Source organism: Chanodichthys erythropterus, chromosome 20, assembly GCF_024489055.1.
Source record: "Chanodichthys erythropterus isolate Z2021 chromosome 20, ASM2448905v1, whole genome shotgun sequence".
Taxonomy (NCBI): Eukaryota; Metazoa; Chordata; class Actinopteri; order Cypriniformes; family Xenocyprididae; genus Chanodichthys; species Chanodichthys erythropterus.
This window is the reverse complement of record NC_090240.1, coordinates 3,948,048-3,961,739: the sequence shown is the minus strand read 5'-3', so window position 1 is coordinate 3,961,739 and position 13,692 is coordinate 3,948,048. Positions and strand designations below refer to the sequence as shown.

Genomic DNA, 13,692 nt, shown 5'->3' with positions numbered 1-13,692 from the left:
AACTGCACACAGTCACACCCCAAACTGTCTTATCTAGTTACTTATTAGAAACATAAACATTATCAAAAATAAACATAACTGCGTCAAAATTCGTTTTTTTTGGTAGGGGTGTGTAATGTAGAACAAAACGTCAAAGTATCTTCAAGTTATGTTTACCACAGACCTTATTTTACTTGAAAAAACTCACTATAAAAACCAATAGGAAAATCTTGAGGGAACCAGCAGCGAATTAGTCTTATGAGTTTTGACGTTTTCCCAGCAAAACTCTATTATCCCAAAGTTGATTAAATTATATTCTAAATATACCTATGCGAAGTTACACAAATCAGTCTTTTTATGATACTGACCTTGATTATTTTGGTATTACGCACAATCTGAATTATTATCCCACAAAGAATTTTGGGTAGACAAAACTGGGATACAGTTAAAATACAATAAAATAAAATGAGTGTAAACATAAAAAAAATTATATTACTTTGCACTTGACAAAACAGGCTGTGCTTCCTCTTTAGCAATCCCAAGCGTCAGCTGCATTGTTGGAAAAATGCAACAATGACCAGCGGCCCTAAAAAGCCAAATGAAGGTTTTCGCTGCACTAACAAACATGATCATTTTCCTCCATGTTCATGCTGTCCTTACGGTCATTTGAGGCTCCAGGTGAGACGGAGGTGAGAAGCGGGTCACTTGTTGCTACAGACGACAATGTGTCGTCCATCAGGATGTCGTTAAGTTTAGTGCCATGTGCCTTAGAAATGAGACCATAAGCCCCTGCTTCAGTAGAAGTGGTAGAGCCTGTACTGTGGGAGTCGTTAAAGGTGATTGTACCATCGTTAAGGTCTAGGGTGCTGGAGCGGCCCATGTCGGGGCAAGAGGGGTGCGTGTGAGGGTACATATCCTGGCTGCAGTCTCCCAGGACCGGCTCCTGTTTTATGGCCCGGGCTGCTAGATCTGATGGACAGAGTGTAGATGAGGCAATGGCCAGTCCATGAGCACGAGCCTGCATTTCCAACTCCTGGAATAACATTGAGCAATGGACAGACAACAAAGCATTAACTGTAACATTAACCGTAATTAACTTTAGTAAAATCTTAAAGTTCTTATTTTTTATGGAATATTGTTTTAATTTCACGTGCCCTTGTAATCTTCAACCAAAATTACTTCCCCTGCCTCACGCAGTGACATCTCTTCTCCTCTTTGATGACGTTTATTGGCACGAGAGCGGAGAAACCTATCACTCACATGAGATCCAACCATCCAATCAATTCGCAATGGACAAAATCAAGTCCCGCCCTAAATTTTTCCTTGTTTTCGAGAAGCAGTTTCATTTGGATATATGTCACAATAGGGAAGAAAGGGCTACCGTTTCATGTAGTCTTTAATGAACCCACAAATTGTCTCTTTTTCAATATATCTCATTTAAAATATAGAAAACAAAAAATATATAAATTAATAACTTGATTAAATATTAAAAATATATATATTTGTAAATTAAAAAACATAAACATTAAAATATAGAAAAAAAAAAAGATGCTGGGTATTTCTATTAGACACAGATGTGTTTTTCAGTGGTTGAATCCTAACCTATTATGCTCAAACCTAAATATTTTAGTTTACAGAACAGCAGATATTTAGTGTTACTAACTCAAAGCACTGCATTATTTCAACCTCATTATAGTGGGTTTGGAGTGGGTATGGATAATAATTATTGTAGTAAATTCTCGTAGTTTTACAAAGTTTTAATGTGACTTGTAATAAATCACAAATTTTAAGTGAAACAATATAGGTTGAAGGTCAATACATGAATGGCTAATAATGATAGTTAAAAAGGGCACATTTATGTTTTTAATAAATTATGTAAAAGGATATCTTAAGTTCACTTTCTATCACTCAATTTGACATGGTGTCGAATGAGAGACACTAGGGGTCACTCTTGGGAACCCCAAACAACTTTGAAAAGGCCAATGATGTTGGCGTGTAGAATTTGCATGTCTGGCCACTCCCCTGGACATACAGGTATAAAAGGAGGCCAGCGTGGTCTAAACATTCAACTTTGTTCTTCAGAGCCGAAGCACTGCATATCTTATGCTTGAAAAAGAGAAGCAATTTCCACACTTCAGTGGTCTCCCCTCTCGTTTGTGTACTGATAAGTGCGTAGAGTTACCCTGGGTGCATCAGCTGTGGCTAAAAGAGACTACTTCCTTAAAGAAAAGAGCAAATTCCTCTAAAAGAGCAGCATGGCGGATTGCGCTTTTTTTAAAGATGCCTTTCCATCACTGTCCTTCTGGTTGTGGCCGGGTTCCTCTCTCCCTCTGATGGCCACGAACACTGTCTTCAATGCATGGCTCGTTCTCATGCGGTGACAGCGTTTGTGGATGGTTCATGCTCTCACTGTGAGAGCATGGTTTTGGGAATGTTGAGGTTGTGGCTTGCGTTTTTGTAAAAAAGACTGCAAGCAACCTCAGCTGCTAACATCCTGGTCCTTCTACCTCTGGATATGAGGCCTCAGTGGTGAGCGCTGAGGGCAATTTGAGCTCTGCATCTGGAGCACGCTCGCTGGGTGAATCTCCGCGAACCTCCCGTGCCTCAGCACGCTCGTTTCCCCAGCTGCAGCTTCTGAGTGAGATAGGTGGTTCACCTCTTGGTGATTGTAATATCTCATTGGGGGCTCCAGAGGATGAGGAGCTTTCAATTGCAGCATTAGACGATGAGCTATTGCCTTTAGATGCAGAAGATTCGCCTGGTCTCCCAACCTCGGGTGTGACAGCTCAGGCTGAGTCTACATAATGCTACCACTTGGAGGAATTGCCCGAGGCTCCCATCCAGGGCCTCGTCTCTTACAGCGATTGCTTACAGTGCCATTGGCCAGGCTGCCTCCACTCTGCATGCTATGGCCATCCAGCAGGTCTATCAGGCCAGATTGTTAAATGAACTGCATGAGGGTAGTGCTGATCCAGAGCTTATGCAGGAACTGTGCTCATCAACCGACTTTGCCCTCTGGGCAACAAAGGTCACAGCACAGGCTCTGGGTCAGACAACGTCAACACTTGTGGTCCAGGAGCGCCACCTATGACTCAACCTTGCAGAGATGATCTCTCAAGGTGCCCTATTTGACAAAACTGTTGAGGACTTAGCACAGCAGTTCTCAGCAGTAAAGAAGCAGATGGAGGCCTCAGTCACATCTTACCTCTGTGTGGGTCAGCCACCAGATCCCAGAGGCTTCAGCCCCAGCCTGCTCATCACAGAGGGTGATCCGAGGTTGCACCGGCCCCAGCCACCAAGGAGCCTGGGTTGGCAGCTAGATCGTGACGGCCCTCTTATGAAGGTGCCACCCGCCCGTCGCATGCTACAGGACGTTATCCCTTCTGACATGGCAGGACTTTCCATGAACCACTCACCCTCGGCACGCCCTCGGTGTGTTCTCCACCTCAGTGCGAGGTGAGATCGAGGCCATCCTCCGGTTGCAAATTATGGTCCTTCTGAGGAAGGACACCATAGAGCCTGTACCTCCAGCCAAAATGAAGAAGGGGTTTTACAGCCCTTACTTCATCATACCCAAGAAAGCTGGTGAGTTCCGACCAATCTTAGACTTCCCAGTACTGAATCAGGACCCTGCACAAGCTTCAGTTTAAGATCCTCATGCAGAGACAAATGCTGACGTATGTCTGGCATCAAGTTTGGTTTGCAGCGAATAGACCTGAAGGACGTGTATTTCTTTGTCTCGATCCTCTCTTGACACAGAGGTGAGAACGACAGCTGAGTGACTGAGGACTTCAGTTGCTGCTGACTCCAAAGGAGAAGATGGTGGTCCAGTTGTGACATGCGACGGGAGCAGACACCACCCTGGCAGTTGATGTACTCCACCACCACAGTGTTGTCCATGTGGATCAAAACATGCTTGCCCTGAACCAGTGGACGGAACTGCTTATCACAGCCAACAACTCTAGGCAGTTGATGTTCCAGTGAAAACAGTGTCCTGTTCAGTGCTCTGAAATTGCATGCCCCTTGCACACAACGCCCCAGCTCATGTTGAAGGCGTTTGTTGTGACAACAACATGCATGGACATTCGTTCTAGTGGAACACCTGCCCATAGAAAGGTGAGGTCTGACCAAGGGCTGAAAGTGCGACAACAGATGCCCATCTCGGGAAGCCAATGCTGAAGCGGTCTCATATATATCAACCCCAGTGGTGCGTCTGCAGCTGAGAAACAGCTGATTTGGAGTCGATTTGGCGAGGCTCAGGTGGACCTGTTTGCCTCCCAGGAATCCTCCCGTTGTGCTCTGTGGTATTCCCTGACCCATGCTCTTGACACAGATGCACTAGTGCACAGCCGACCCTGACACTTTTCCCCCAGTGAGCCTCATTACACAGACACTGTGCAAGGTCAGGGAGGAAGGAGAACAAGTTCTGATGGTTGCACCCTACTGGCCCAACCAGACTTTTCTTTCATGCTGATGGCAATGACCCCTCCCTGGCAAATTACCCTGAGGAAGGACTTTTTTTCTCAGGAGCAGGGCACTAACTGGAAACCACGCCCACACCTCTGAAACCTCCATCTCTCATTTGACATGTCTCGTTCCCTCCATCAGGAAACAGAGGTTACATTAGTAAGCGAGACGTTATTTTTAAGTGTTTTTAACATCATTTTTAGGCATCATTCTTAAAAATAAAATCCATGTTTGAACATTTCCAAAGTGCAAATAGCTACATTTATGTGCAATTGTAGTGTACTTAAAAACTTAAAAGTATACAAAAAAAAACACACACACCTGCAAATATACTATTAATGAAATAAGAGGCTGCTTAAGTGAATTTAAAGAGAGTACACTTTCATGACTGTTTCTTAACACACTTTTAAAAAGTGTAAAATGTCGAATTAAGTTAAGTACATTTTAAATCATTAGGTTTTAATAATCTTTTGTCGTAAGAAGTACACTTATTTTGTGTTGACTAACATACTAAAGCACATGTAAAGTACTTGATTATAATTTTATCTGTAGTGTTATTCGATATTTAAAGTTAATATATTTTAAATGTACTAAATTGCAACATCATTACAAATGTGTAATTACTAGGGCTGTCAAGCGATTCAAATTTTTAATCTTAATTAATTACATGATGATTAATTAATTTAATTAATCGCAAAATCATTATTGTGTTAAATGTGAAAAGCATCAAATAGACATTACAAAAAGTAGCTTTAGAAAGAAATATTTTATTTGATTCAACATAGAATTTATTACACATAAAATTTTAGGCTACAACGGCCATTTTTTTTTTTTTTTTTTTTTTTTTCAAAAAAAGAAGCTGCATCTGAATTTAGATATATTTACAGACAAAAACAGTTTTGGTTACCAACATTCTTCAAAATATCTTCTATGTTCTGCAAAAGAAAGAAAGTCATACAAGTTTGAAATGACACGAGGGTGAGTAAATGTAAATAAACAGAATTATAATTTTTGGACAAACTATCCCCAAAATATGAAAATATTTTTAATGAAATTATACTCTAAATAAGTAACTAAAACTGCCAGAAGGAGGTGGCAAATATCTAAACGAGTAAGTTATTCATGAGCCATTCATTCATTTTATTTGTTCAAACAGGAATGAAGTAAATGGGTGTATGACATTAAAGTACCGCCACAGTGATTCGAAAGCATATGGAGCTGTCTGCTCTCTAATCGCTGTTGTGGTACTTTGATGTCATACACATGATCAATCAAATATCGATGATCAATCGGTCTGTGCAGCGCTGCTTCAACCTAATGGCTCACTTTATGAATGGGCCATTGAATCATTGGGTCACCTGATTGATTCACTCAAAGTGCGGATTCATTCAGAAATGAAACACTGCTGTGTTGCTCGGAGACTCACAACAGTTCTGCTCTGGCTTTACAGGTAATATTTTCGTTGGCAAAATTGAGCAAAAACAGAATATTTTGTCTAAAATATAACACAATATTAACTTCTTATTTACTGAACTGTTGTAACTTGAGACAAAAACAGCACTCGTGTGATATTGCGCTCATTACTTATGTGATATTGCTTAACTATATAATTTTTATATAGGCCTATATATGAGACAAAAATTAATACAAGGCCATTTTGCCCTGATATCTTGAATTTTAGGGGCCTTTTAACTGCATTCTATAGCTCCATCACGCAGTGAGTTGCTGCATTGCATCATGTTCGTCAACAATCAACTGTATAAAATGTAAGATAACCTACGTAGGTCTGTGACTGGGCGGGTGCATTAAATGCATTAAATTATTTTAACACGTTATTTTTTCATAACTAATTAATTAAATAAAAGTGTTAAATCAACAGCCCTAGTAATTACAAATACAGTATATTTAAATACATGACATACAAGTTTCAAAAGAAATGACATTAAAGTATATTTTAGTTTACCATAAATGCTTGTCAGTACATTCAAAAGTATACTTGAACCATATTTCAAAGACAATAGAAGTAATTAAGAAGTACTTAAGTGGGTCAAAAAAGCACTCTTAAGTGCAGCTAATTGCATTTAATATAATTTTAAACTATGATACATTTTCATTTAATTGTAAATAGCATGTATTCAGGTACACTTAGGCATATTCTTTTAAAGTTTATTATTTGCATAATAAGTACTCTTTTTAAAAGTATGCTAAAGCGTACTTCTTTTTTACAAGGGTAATTATGGTCAATTTGTTTTTTCTCTAGATTTAGATGCAATTACATTGGTATTTTATGGCATTACTGGCAGTGCTGTTGGCCAGGCTGGGATCTGTCTAAACTGACCTGTATCCTGAGCATCAGGTGACGGTTGGCGTGTTCCAGCTTCTTCTGACGGTTCTCAAGCTCTTTGGCGCGCTGCTGCTCTCTCTGAAGTTTCCTGATGTAATCCACAGAGGCCTTAAGAATAGTGCCCTTGTTCCAACGCATGTCCCTGAGGAACACACACACGTCCTCAGCTGACAACAGCACATCTGATAGTACTCTCTATGTACAGCATCAGCATCTGCTGTAATAATAGCATGTATTCATCTGGTTCATGTGTAACTGTTTATCTATTGAACATTGTTGTCCTTACGGGTCATTGGATTTAGGAATCAGAGTCCCCAGTTCTTTGATTCGATCGTTAATGTTGAATCTTCGTCGCCTCTCAACTGAAACAGATGAAAAATGCATGTTATACTAAACACTCAAATCACATTTACAGTAATCCACTAAGAAGTATGTGGGACTCAGACAATAACTTTGCCATTTTAGCTTATTTTTACAAACTGAGGGACGAGTCGAATGACTGTCTTTGGTAATCGGAATCAGGCTTTAGGACATAAAAAAGGAAACTCACTTAAGTTATGGTTGTCCTTTTTTTGCCTTTCCTTTGCAAGAGCACGAACTTCTGCCTCTAAAAAATACAAAGGGAGGTGAGAGGAGAAACTGAAAGCAGGACGTTTATTTATTTCACAGATGTGAAACTGGCACCCTTGTAATGTCACTGCAGTCAACTTTTATAGCATATTTTCTCTCACCCAAATCCCTTGTCCATAAAATCTAGATCACTTCCTCTACAGAATATGAACAGCAATTTTCTCTTTGGCTTCATTTGTAATAAAATACCATCACATAGAGCTTTTACTTTTACCGTAGTATAGAGTATGCATACTGTGAGTAAATATTCTGTATGCATATAAATGCTCAGATGACCTACTGTTTTTGCCATAATTTGCAGTATATAATAAAGCACACTGCACAGAATCTAAATATATATATATATATTTATTTATATATAAGCAGCACAACATTGATAATAATAAGAAATGTTTCTTGAGCAGCAAACTGGCATATTAGAATGATTTCTGAAGGATCATATGACACTTTACTTCACAATATTGCTGCTTATATACATATACATATACATATATATATATATATATATATATATATATATATATATATATATATATATATATATATATATATATATATATATATATATATATATATATATATATATATATATATATTTATGTGTGTGTGTGTGTGTGTGTGTGTGTGTGTGTGTGTGTGTGTGTGTGTGTGTGTGTGTGTGTGTGTGTGTGTGTGTGTGTGTGTGTGTGTGTGTGTGTGTGTGTGTGTGTATATACACACACACACACGTATATATAAACACACACACACACACACTTTTTTAAAAACATTTTCTTATATACCGATATGAGCATGTTCATGTGTAATTCAAATCCATAAAATTGTTAGTACGTTTCAGAGATGACACAGTCATGCAGACAAGGAGAGGAATCGTTGAACGTACCCACAGGAAACCCTTCAGGCCTTTGATAGTTCTCAAAGTTGCTACAGGAGCTGGGCTTGTCCATCATGTGCATCATGGCTGGAGATGGAGTAACTATGTAGCATACGAGCATATATGTTTGCAATTTCAGTCTTATCATCATTCACAGGACATTTTTACTGACTTTAACAGGTAAAACACAATTCAGCACATCGTCAAAAGGCCTGAAGGGTCTTAGACGCTATAGAATGGCATTAACCAACTCATCCATTGTTAGATAAATGAAATTTACCAGAGAATTCCCTTTTAATGTTGGGCAGGTTAGCAGGGCATGAATTACTAATAGAGAGTCCAGGAGGAGGCATGCCTGGGTTACTGTACAAGTCCAAGAGGTTTGCTGACACAGGAATCTAGAGACACAAGACCATATACATTTCATTGTCTCACTGTACTGAAGTGTATCATATTGTGAAGTACGTCATATGGCTTCACAAGACTTTTTTTTCACAAAAACAGCTTGAATGTTCTGCCTAACATCTAAAAACATATCCAAGGATTTGGAACTCCAAGTCCTTTGGATTTGGAATGATATGGGAGTGAGTAAATGATGACAGAATGTTCATCACTATTCACTATTCCTTTGACAGACATTAAATCAGGTGATGACAGCTGGATCATGCTGCTTTCTGCAAAACTGACACCAACGACAGCTCTGATTGTGTGAGAAGACAGAAAGAGACAGTCTCATGAAATTCACTGTTAATTCGAATATATACTTGAGTCACTTTTGAAGCAAGAGGTCAGGGTTTAACTGGTTAACATTGTTAGCCCCTGCTGGTAGATGCCGTAATTCCAAAAAAAACAAACAAAAAAAAAAAAAACATCCTTCTCCATTGATGGCCTTTCAAAAGTAGCCATGTATTCTGAAACTTTTTTTTTACAAGCAGCAAAAAATAAAACAAGCAAAAAATTAATAAATAAAAATAGCTAAAACAAAGTAAAATAATATCTATTTAATTATATTAACTTTTCTGCAAGCAAATTAAATAAATACATATTTATTTCTAATATATTACTACTATTTTTTGTTTTTTGAAAGCAAAATAAAATAAAAAAGAATGTCATAATATTAACTTTTTTGCAAGTAAAATTAAATAAATACATATGTTTTACTATTATATTACTACCATTTTTAGGCAAAATAAAATAATAAATATTTCATTATAACTTTTTTGCAAGCAAAATTAAATATATACATATTTATTAATAATATATTACTACAGATTTTTGTTTGTTTTGAGGCAAAATGAAAATGTATTAAAAATCTTTACATTAGCAGTTTTTTGCAAGAAAAACAAAACAAAAAAGATATTATATTTTTACTATTATATTACTTTTTTTTAATAAAATGTAAAATATTTAATTATTTAAATACATAAATACATATTAATACATGTTTATTACTATTAAAGTACTACTATTTGTTGAAGGCAAAATAAAATAAAAATGTCATTATATTAACAGATTTTGCAAGCAAAAAAATACATATTTCATTGTATTGTTACTGTTTTTGTTTTTTGTTTTGTTTTTTGCAAGTAAAAAAACTAGATAAGTAAAATAATAATAATAAAAAAGCCTGCATTTTATTACTACTGTTTTTATATATTTCCCTTGTAGTCACTAGTGAAGGCACAGTCCATGTGCTCATGATGCCTTTAAAACAAACAGCACTATTACACAAAATCTACATATATACAGTATAGGTCCTTCCATGTATTCACATTAGTATTTACAAGAGCTGAAGATGTAAGAATGAATAAGCAAGGTTACAGAAAAAAGTAAAATTTTGTGTCTACCGTATTGGCCATCTGAAGTCCGGGGTCCAAGGAGAGTCCCATGATATCATCGTTGTAACTTGATTCCAAACTTATTATGTCGTCAATGACATCATCCATCTGAGAAAAATCAAAAGCAATCAGGTGTCAACAGCTGTCAGAGGTCATCCGCTGAGGTATAGTGTAACATTGTGAAGAGAATTCAAGTGTCTAGTGTGCTGGAATAACAAAACATTTCAAATCCATCCATTTCCTATGCTGAAAATCACTCCGATTAAACCGATGTAGTTCCTCTGAGTTGCGCTCATCCTGCCAGTGCCAAACCCTCTCTAATCTATTAACACGTATTTTAGCGCAGCTCTCTCTCTCTATCACACCGTGAGCAGTGACGCAGTCCACACCAGCTGTTTCAGCAACACATTCACAGTGCTGTTGGCTTTGCTCCTTCACTGAAATCATTTTTATTGATTAACAGGTAATGAGACATCTTCATGATGTCGCTATCTATTTATACATCATTTACAGATGTTGATGGAGTTGTGAGGAATGTGTTTGTCGCGTGAACCTATCAGGAAACCATCAACTCTGTCTAGACTTCTTTACCGGTTTCCGTCTCAAGATCCCGACATCCGTGTTTTGATCTTGTCGTAAATCCTGACAGAACCTCACGAAAAAACAAAGTCTGGATCATATCTCACCTCAAAATTAAAGGAAATATTTGAATTTGTATGAAAAAAAAAGTTAAGCCTGTTTTGTACCATCATTCAATTATGACTTTATTTTCAAAACAATTCACTTTTAGATTTTATTAGTGTCGGTTATACATGCAATAATACACTCCCCAGACACTTTATTAGGTACACCTCGCTAGTACCGGGTCGGACCCTACCCGTAATTTTTCTGGTCCATAATGTCATGATAGCATCACACAGTTACTGCAGATTTGTCGGCTACACATCCATGATATGAATCTCGTTGTCCGCCACATCCCAAAGCTACTCTATTGGATTGAGATCTGGAGACTGTGGAGGTAATCTGAATTTAGTGAACTCATGTCCTGTTCAAGAAACCAGTTTGCAATGATTTGAGCTTTGTGAAATGAGCATTACTACTGGAAGTATCCATCAGAAGATGATACACTGTGTGTCATAAAGAGGTCAGCAACAATACTCAGGTACTGTATACTACAGGTACTATAGGCTATGGCATTTAAACAATGCTCAGATGGTTCTAAGGGGCTCAAAGTGTGCCATGAAAAAATATCCCCCACACCATTACACCAGCACCGGCCTGAACTGTTGATACAAAAACAGTGGTAAAAATTGGAGGAAAATAGGCAAAATACACAGAATAAGAGAAAAATATTTAGTTGTGCCTTTGGACATCAGAATCGGAATGCAAAAAATATAGTCTTCATTTTTATAGAATAAGACGCCCTTTGAAGCTAAACGCAGATGTTTATGTTTTAAGTAACAGACTGGGCTGATGAAACCTGCAATGATTAGTCTACTATTAAAGCATGAATTTGATGTAAACAGAATTCACATATGCAGTTCATATGGGACATACATACATAGCAGTTATAGCATGAAATAATATTTAAACCTATAACATTTTACATCGATAACTTTTTATCGATGTAAAATGTTTTTAAAAAACATTTTTATCCCACAATTCTGACTTTTTTCTTTCATTCTTGCATTTTCATGTTTATATCTCCCAGTTCGGACTTTATAACTCACAATTGTGAGTTTATATCACAATTCTGAGGGGAAAACTCGAATTTCTGAGGAAAAAAGACAAAATAACAAGTATATCTCACAATACTGTTTTTCCTTCTAAGAATTGTGAGATATAAACTCGAAATTAACTTTCTTTTTTGTTTTATTCCATTCTATTGCAGAACTGTCATTTTCCACCAGGTAGGTTCTGCCCACAAAACACAAAATAGGTCTATTCTGATGCTCAGTTCGTTTTACAGCAGATCGTCTTGACCATGTCTACATGCCTAAAGCCATTGAGTTGCTGCCATGTGATTGGCTGATTAGATATTTGTGTTAACGAGTACTATACAGCACGTGTGTACGTTTGAAAGAGAGAGAGCGTGCGAGAGCGTATGTGCTTTCATGACGCAATAAAACGTATTTTGTGGCAAAAAACATGACAATAATTTGTTGTTTTGATCCTATTGTTTAGGATTTGTTTGGTCAATGCCAGTGTGGGTTTTGTTTCTTTTGCGGTTGTAGGTTGTAAGGACCTATTGAAATAACTGAAATCATTTGGCGAAGTGATATGGAACTGCAATGCGGTCAAGACCTGCCTAGAACTACTTTCCCTGCGTTTCCCTGAAAATAATTGTACACCTTAGAACTTTGGTCAACCAATCATTCAACAGCCCCATAGTATAACTAACATTAACACTGAACAAAAAACTTGTTACAGTTTATTAATCATTGTTAACGTTAGTTAAAGGGTTAGTTCATCTCAAAATGAAAATGCATGTAATGTAAACATTGATCAGTGAACATAAGCAGAAGCTCAACCAAACCTGAATAACGCACAAGAACAAACCTCTTCTGGAAGATCAAACGTGCTGCGTAACCAATGAGGTTCGTTCTCATGTGTAACACAGCACGTTTGAGCTTCCGGAAGAGGTTTGTTCTTAGGCGTTATTCAGGTTCGGTTGAGCTTCTGCTTAAATTCGCAAAGGTCGTCAATGGAAGGAAATCTGACAGCATTCTGTTATCAAAAAGAACTTTGTTTGTGTTCTGAAGATGAACGAAGTTTTGGAACGACATGAGGGTCAGTAATTAATGACAAAATTTTCATTTTGGGGTGAACTAACCCTTTAATAAATATAAACCCGATCATCCTTTAAATAATATTAAAAAAATACAAGTTTTGATTTTAATAATGTATTAGTAAATGATGAAATTAATGATAACTAACATTAATAAATGCTAAATGCTAAAGTATTTTTCATGTTAACTAATGATAACAAATAGAACTTGATTGTAAATTGTTACCCATTATTTTTAGAAAGTGCTGAAGTAAATGATTCTGGTATTCTTTATAGTAATTGAAACAGTGTTGTTACCTCTTTCTCGCAGTTGGAGTTGAGGGTCAGTAAGGCCATGGGACTGTTGGGGGCGCTGTTGCCCGGCCCCGGAGGCATTCCCCCGTGATCGGTGGCCTGGTTGGGACACGGCAAGCTCACAGCCTGCGATCCGAGCTTTCCTCCCAGTGTGGTTGATAGATACGCCTTCACCTGCTGCCGCTGTGCCTGCTGGATGTGATACTTTGTGGGATTTTCAAGATGTGTTTGAACCTTGAGACAGACAGAGAGAAAGAGAGGAAGAGTTAGAATCACAGACAGTTCGCTGAAAGCTAAATACCGGCACATTATACATGATGTTCTCCAGAAAGAACAATGTGACACATTAGCTGCTTTTCCACCGTCGGCCAAACAGTTCTAAGAATTGTAAGGAATGGTTTCAGTTATATTTACAAACTGTTCTTGGGCCGGAATTCCCATCATGGTTGTCTAACCGTACTGAACCGTGCTGGCAGAATGT

The 13,692-nt window shown here is 37.6% G+C and overlaps 1 protein-coding gene across 4 annotated transcripts in view; it reads right to left on the bottom strand.

Moving 5' to 3' along the window:
* Positions 1-422: 422 nt before the first annotated feature.
* mitfb (melanocyte inducing transcription factor b) overlaps positions 423-13,692 on the bottom strand; it is a 58,167-nt gene continuing 44,897 nt past the window's right edge. Inside the window, exons 4-11 of one of the 4 annotated variants that reach the window (XM_067371172.1) lie at positions 13,215-13,445; positions 10,139-10,237; positions 8,575-8,692; positions 8,304-8,396; positions 7,341-7,397; positions 7,077-7,152; positions 6,785-6,932; positions 423-1,012 (exon numbers count right to left, since the gene is read on the bottom strand). In XM_067371172.1, coding sequence (XP_067227273.1) covers positions 596-1,012; positions 6,785-6,932; positions 7,077-7,152; positions 7,341-7,397; positions 8,304-8,396; positions 8,575-8,692; positions 10,139-10,237; positions 13,215-13,445 — 1,239 coding nt within the window. In that variant the 3' untranslated portion in view covers positions 423-595. Of the gene's footprint in view, positions 1,013-5,203; positions 5,382-6,784; positions 6,933-7,076; positions 7,153-7,340; positions 7,398-8,303; positions 8,397-8,574; positions 8,693-10,138; positions 10,238-13,214; positions 13,446-13,692 lie in introns of those variants that run through there. The other 3 variants (XM_067371174.1, XM_067371173.1, XM_067371175.1) reach the window with 3 other exon arrangements.